At 43.1% G+C, this 7,002-nt stretch overlaps 1 protein-coding gene across 6 annotated transcripts in view; it reads left to right on the forward strand.

Annotated features, from left to right (window-relative positions):
• magixb (MAGI family member, X-linked b) overlaps positions 1-4,480 on the forward strand; it is a 41,548-nt gene extending 37,068 nt beyond the window's left edge. For 4 of the 6 annotated variants that reach the window (XM_032521456.1, XM_032521457.1, XM_032521454.1 and 1 more), the window contains 2 exons: positions 253-391; positions 1,441-4,480. In XM_032521456.1, coding sequence (XP_032377347.1) covers positions 253-391; positions 1,441-2,504 — 1,203 coding nt within the window. In that variant the 3' untranslated portion in view covers positions 2,505-4,480. Of the gene's footprint in view, positions 1-252; positions 392-791; positions 896-1,440 lie in introns of all 6 variants that reach the window. The other 2 variants (XM_032521459.1, XM_032521460.1) reach the window with 2 other exon arrangements.
• Positions 4,481-7,002: the final 2,522 nt, after the last annotated feature.

The following is a 7,002-nucleotide window of genomic DNA, read 5'->3' on the forward strand; positions in this document are numbered from 1 at the left end:
AAATCCACCGGAGTTTACAATGACAACACAAAGAAAGCGCTAAGTAACGGACATCCGGCCGAAAAGAGTGACATCCGGCGGAATTTCCGGCGGCAACAGTCGGCAACAGAGCAATCCCAAAAGTGGAACGTCGTGGATATAGACTACAGGTTTATATTACAGAACATTCCGTTATTTGTATGAGATAATAACATATAACAAATGATATTTAATGCCGTGGGCATTGTGTTTGTGTGTTTGGGGGGGCTGCAGGTGAGCGATCAGCTTGTGGAGATCAATGGGGACAGTACAGCAGGGATGACCCACAGCCAGGCGGTGGAGCAGATCCGCAGAGGAGGCCACCGCATCCACCTGGTCCTCAAGAGAGGAAACGGCTACGTGCCCGACTATGGTGAGACGCCGTGGGGGGATATTTCAGGGATGTTACCTTGTGTTTACAGGGACAATTCTAAGCGTGGAAGTATATGATATTTCAAATTCAAGACATTCAAGAACTCTGAACCGTGTGTCTTTTGCATGTGATGCATTTGTCTTGGGTGGTGTTTCCTATTCTTTACCTGTGGGACTGATTCTAACTAACACACTTTTACCTTTTTACTCTTTCTTTTTCTCATGTGGGGTTTCCCACCTTTTAACCCATCTGATCCTCTCTTTTTCTGCTTTTAACATTCCCACACCACATTTTCCCTCTGGATTTGGCCTGTCTTGGTTTTCCTTTTTTTTTTACCCCCAAACATTCCTCTCCTTTCTTTTCTTCTCCTTTTCTGTCTCTCTCTCTCTCTCTCTCTCAGTGGAGCTCTCCAGTTTGTCTCTATGTATGACCAACTCCAAGCTAGGCGAGCCTTGCTTCTATGTCATTGGACGGACAGAGAATACGCGGTTGGTAATGGTTCCTGTTAGTTCTCCCATTTTCTGTCTCTCTACTGTACATTCCTCTACTCAGTCACCCCTGCTGTCTTCACTCGTAGTGAAACATCATGTGATACATCACAGCTTGTGGGTTGGACCTCCTTATAAGATCATCTTATTTTATCAACTTAAGTGATGTTATACCGATTTCATGCCCAATTTAGTTTCCCTCAAACCTACCTCTGAACAGGCTGCACCAGCTTCCCAATTTGTAATCAACCTGAATTATTTACCCAAAAGAATCTACAATGACAATATTATGGAGCGTACTGATAAGATGTGTGCCGTATGTCAAATGAAGGCTCATCTGAAGGTTGCACTTAAATAGAAAAAGCAGTTGTTGTTACACAAGCTGACCAAATGCACTGACAAAAACCCCCCATAAAACTTCCTGGATTTCAGAGCTCCTTAATAACAGATTACATAATGCTTTCTGACAGAGATTTTGCTTTTCCTCTCTTTCACCGGCCTATTCAGACTGTTTTATCCTCTTCTCTCCACCCCCACTCTCTCCATGTAATGTGTGTCCAGGCCGTGAGCAGAGAATCGCCCCCTCCTCCCTCCTGCATCACCCCAAGGAGCAGGGTTTGGCTGCAGTAGACTCCACCGGGCGGAAGGGGCACAGCTCCAAGCAGAAGAGGAGAAGCAGGTCTTTAAATGGACGTGAGACAGAGAAAGGGACAGGAAGGAGCAGAAGAAGACGGGGCTCAGAGGAAGGAGGACGCCCGGCTTTACAAAGCCCTATCTCTGAGCGGGAAGGGAGGTCTCGGGAAGCCAGGGACAAGACGAGGAGGAGGAGGAGGAGAAAGAAAGAGTCCCAGAGTTTACCCAGAGATGCTCTCAGGAGTTACGATGATAGTGACACAGAAAGAGGGACAGTGAGGGGAGAGAAATGTGAGAGGGAGAGAGGGAGGAGCAAAAGCAGAGAAAGTCAAACTGAGGAGCGGGTGAGGAAGGTAGAGGGTAAAGAGCCTGAGGAGAAGGAGGAAGAGCATGAGCTGCCTGCTGTTGAGGAAAAGGTGGAGGAAGTAGAGGAGAGCGTCGGTTTGGAGATTGAAGAGAGTGTCGATGATGTTTTCTTACCCATGCCAAGCCCCAAACAAAAGCTTCCCACACCCAAACAAAACTGGGAGTCGATGTATGATGAAAACCGGGACATGGCAGCGGAGTACTGGGATCAGGAGAGGCCATGGGGCGACAACAGGAGTGGCAATAGAGAGCCAGGGCTGAACGAGGATCAGAAAGACGACGGTGCACAAAGCTGGCGTGTCGAGAGGCCTTTACGCAGCGCCGCCGCGATACATCCGGCGTCACGGAGAAAGCGCTTCTCCTTCCCCGCCTCCGAACTGTCGGTGGAGCAGCAGGACGAGGACGAGGAGGAGTCTGGAGGCGGCGATTCTGACAGCAGCGCGTCAGCTGCCAGCATCTCAGGCCTCTCTCTGGCCGCCACAGGAGCCGGCGGGCACAGGGGAAAGGTGCTCCCGGGCCCTTGGCTCGCACGCAGCCAGCAGAGGCTTGCTCAGGTCCCGGAGGGGAACAGGCGCCCCGGGGTGGCGGACAGGCCAGGGAGGAGGGAGAGAAGCGCTGTCTCTTGACTTTTAACTGGAAGTAGAGCGCGCAGCAGCTGTAAAACACAGTATCCAATTCGGTCAGTCTCACACTGTTAGACCTCGACTTGTTCTTTCTGCAGCTACCCACACTACCAACATCTTCTCTCAGTCACTTTGATATCTACAGTATGAAGTCATATTCTTTGTGCCTTTTTTAGAGCGGACCTCTGGCTGATGTTACATGTCAGTATCACAACTTGTGAATGACACCGACATGGTAAAGTTATGTGTGTTTTTCTGAGGCACTCTTGCCCTCACTGTGTTCCACTTCTCCCCTTACGTTAGTCATAGATGTTTCCAGGACAGCAAGGTATTTTTCAGACACCTTGGTTCAACCTACTTCATATCTCTCGGTCACCTCTCGGCATCCCTGTCTTTGTGCCACTTTAGCAGAGTAATCCTCTCTAAAGTACCTCCCTACTGTACAAAGACTGTATAGACATACCTGTATGTATACCTCATGAAGATACTGAGCAATAAAAATGCAACTGTCCTGACTATCAGCCGTCCGTTCCCACTGCACTGCACCTCATTGATCTGGCCGGAGAGGAAACAGTGTAACACGTTTGTACAATATCCTCTTTGTCTTATGTGGACACTTGCCTCAACTTGTAATGTCGTTCCATATAACTGAATATTTGGATTGTGCTAATGCAAAACCCTTTTAACAGCAGGTGTGAAATCTATAATCTGTAAATATTTGTAGAGAAATAAATGACAGAACCTATTGTAAATACTCTACTAACTGGAGCCAAGCCCTGATCTGTATTACTTAACTGTAATACGTCATGATAAGTATATACTATATAGGAATATATATGCAGCAAATCTATATATTACATAAAACAGCTACCCAGTCACTTTATTTATTGTGTGATGATTTTTTGTGAAAACTGGTATATAGCTTTTGTGACGGCTCAAAAATATAAACACAGACTATAGAACTATATTGTACCTGCCCTATTCATAAATGAATGTTTTATAATATGCTGCCTGAGTGGGAATTACGATACTCTATGTTGTACCCTACTTCAGAGATCAGCAAAAGATGCCCAAAATATGCATCCGGTGTGCAGATTTCAAGTACTGTTAATATTGGGGATCAGAACAAAAAAACACTATCTAGATTCTAGAGTGTGCCGTGCCCATCGTGCCACGTACAGTTGCCTTGGTAACATAAACCACTTTATCCTAACCACGGATTTTTCTTACTGTGAAAACCATTGCTCTGATGTCTCTGATGCGCCAGTAGGGTAGGCTGTTTAGTTTTTTTCAGTCATGCCCCAAAAAAAAAAAAAAGGCCCTTACTGTAAATCCACAAGAATAATCCTGATTCCTAATCACCTCTGCAGGAGCTCAGTGTTGCATCTAAGACGGCAAACTAGCACATCATTTTGTTTTGCTCTATTTCTACAAATTACGTTCTAAAGAAAAACATCCAGGCTGAATGGATTTTGTGAGATGTTATTTTTCTATGAAATTGTCTTTTTTGACTCAGGTTTTTTGCTCTAGATAAGCCATTATAGGAAGAAAAGCTACAAAGTGACTTCACGTCATGTTCATAACAACAGAGCGGATTCGTATCATTTAAAGGTTACAGTGATTCGTTATGGCGGCATTTGCAGATGCAGACTGTTACGGATGTTTGTCACCAGCCCATAACTATCTCAAGACTGATGCTTTAAGTGAAGTCAATCATTTTTACACAAACCAACGAAGTGAAATGAATTGCTTAGTGTGTGCCCTGCCCATTTGTTTGCATTGCTGTGCTGCCCAGTGATGGTAGCACAGTGACCAAAGCAATGACCATACGGAGTAGCTCGGTAGCCTATATGTAAGACTTATTTTATAACGTTTTCTAATGTTCTTTTTTTTTTTTAGACTTTCATTTCCTAAGGGGAATCATATGGCCGAACTGTAAACACATTCTAATAAAACTGCAAATAAACGGCTGAACTAATTTCCTCTGTGGTCGCGCATGTCTTTCTTTTATTGCTTTTTTTTAACAGCAGAATAAAAAAAAAAAAAACGGTAATGGACAGCAGATGGCAGCAAAATGATAGGCTAGTATATTTAGGAGAGCTGGGGTTTGATGTGATGAAGGTGTGTGTGTGTGTGTGTGTGTAGTGTGTATCAGGTTTAACTACATTTGTGGGGACCAAAAACTGGGAATACAGTATACTTATGGGGTTCTGACAGCTTTGTGGGGACAAAATGCTGGTCCCCACAACGTTAAAGGGCTGTTTGAGGAATAGGACTTGGTTTTAGGAGTAGGGTTAGAGTTAGGTTAGGGTTAGGGTGAGGGTTAGGGTTAGGCATTTAGGTTTGATGGTTAAGGTTAGGGTAAGGGGCTAGGGAATGCATTATGTCAATGACTGGTCCCCACAAAGATAGTCAGACACACTTGTGTGTGTCCTTGTTGTACAATCTGATTATTTTCCAGAGATCAACTATTATTAAACCTACTTTTTACGAGAAGATGGATTTTACATTTCCCATACACGCTCACCACTCCTTCCAATTATAGTTTCCTATACTGCCTCACCTGTGCGAGCCATAATATTAAAGACCACAGAGAGAGATAGAGAGAGAGAGAGAGAAGTGGGTGAATTTATAGTCTCAGTTCACATATGAGCACTTAAGTACCGCCACTAAAAATAACCTCGCTGCGAGGCCTGCCTGTCTCCCATGTTGTCCTAAGCCGCATCCTTCTGTTCCTGTCAGCTCAGACGTCAAAAACCACATCAGCGCATTATAATAACACTGCTCCCAAATCAGGGATTACATTAGTGGGACTAAACTATTCAGACGACTTCAAGTCAAGATTATGAATATAAATGATAGAGAATTGTTCAAAGTGAAAGATGGCATTTTTTCCGCATTACATTACAGCATATAGTATTGTTTCTATGTGTACAGTTCGGAAGCGCTCAGCGGGGTCCCTGAAGAGCGCAAAGTTATAAACAGCAGTGCAAAGTGAGACTTCAGTTGGACCTTCAAAATAAAATGTCATTTCCTCCAACAACTTGGATCACGAATTGACTTGCTTGTTGTGTACCTAAATTAATATGTTAACAGAATGATGAATGCATGCTGTTCAGAGAGTAATTTTTGGGAAAATACTGACAGCCAGTGGCGGATTCAGGCTGGCTGAGGGGCAAGGGCAAAAAAATCATTGAAAACCAGTGGGTAGCCTACAGCTTGTTATATTTTCTTGCCCCAGTAACCTTGAAATACATTTTGAAAATATTTTGTATATTTTGAGGGCTTTCACATTTTATTAATAGTGTAATCTATATACTGATTTTAACAGAAAGCATGCAGATGAGCCATAGAAATCTGTTAGAGCCTGCGCCACATGTACCAAGGCTCATTCTTCAGAGTAGCGGCCCAGGTTGGATTCCAACTCGCGGCCCTTTGCTGCATGTCATCCCCTTCTTTCTCTCTCCTCTCCTGTCCTATCCATTAAAGACCCAAAAGCCCCCAAAAATCTCAGTAAGGCAGATTTACTGTGTATTATATCATATGCAGGTGAAGGTTACAAAATGCAGAGTCAGTTGAACAGCAAGCAGAATAAAACACTGCAGATAATGTTTAGTGATTAATAAAAACATCCCAAATGCCCATAAAGTGATCTGGCTCATTAAATCTGATGCTTCTCTGTATGAGACTCATTCAACTCAAGGTGATGCTGAAAGCTCAGTTGGTACAAAAAAGGCTTTGCAATCGGAAGGTTACGTGTTCAAATCCTACATGGATTGTTTGTGTTTTCCTTCTTTCAGCTCTCAGAGGACTGTTTCTTGAAGGGTTTTCTTATAGTGAACGGCCTGTTTGAATGAGCCCAACAAACCAATCCATTAAAATACCCTTAAAAGGAAAAGTAGGATTGGCTTAAACCAAGGCCCACATTTGTTTGTAGCCTATACATTTATGGGAGGACAACGGGAGGAGATAAGCAATTAAAACCCATTTATTGCAATCCATTTATTCATTCGTTAATTAACCTGATGATTTAAATACTCAAATGGCTCAACAGAACTCTGAAATGGACGGCCTACAGATGATCAAATGTTGGCTGTTCAGTTGTTGTGTTTTAAGTTTGTCTACTCATGGAGATGATTGCTCTTGTTTTGTGCAGCACATGTTATGTTTATCAATTTTATTGTAGACATGAATGAAGGAATAGAGGGGTATGAGGGGTTTGTAGGCTATAGGCTATACTGTAGCTCAGGATTACATGGGTTATGTATTTTGTCTAAGACAATGCAGGCTGTATGCTGGACACAACAATAATGATAAACAAGAAAATTCTGCAGAATTTTATCAGTGTGCCTACTACTTGGTGCACATCCGAATAGCAATAAAACTTAATAAAAATTAATAAAATGTATCTAACTTTTAAAAAACTATTTAAGACCTTTCTTTTTCCCCAAAACAGCTAGCTAGTTTCAAACCAACCAGACTCCATTTAAAAAACAGCACT

Source organism: Etheostoma spectabile, chromosome 7 (assembly GCF_008692095.1).
Source record: "Etheostoma spectabile isolate EspeVRDwgs_2016 chromosome 7, UIUC_Espe_1.0, whole genome shotgun sequence".
NCBI lineage: Eukaryota > Metazoa > Chordata > Actinopteri > Perciformes > Percidae > Etheostoma > Etheostoma spectabile.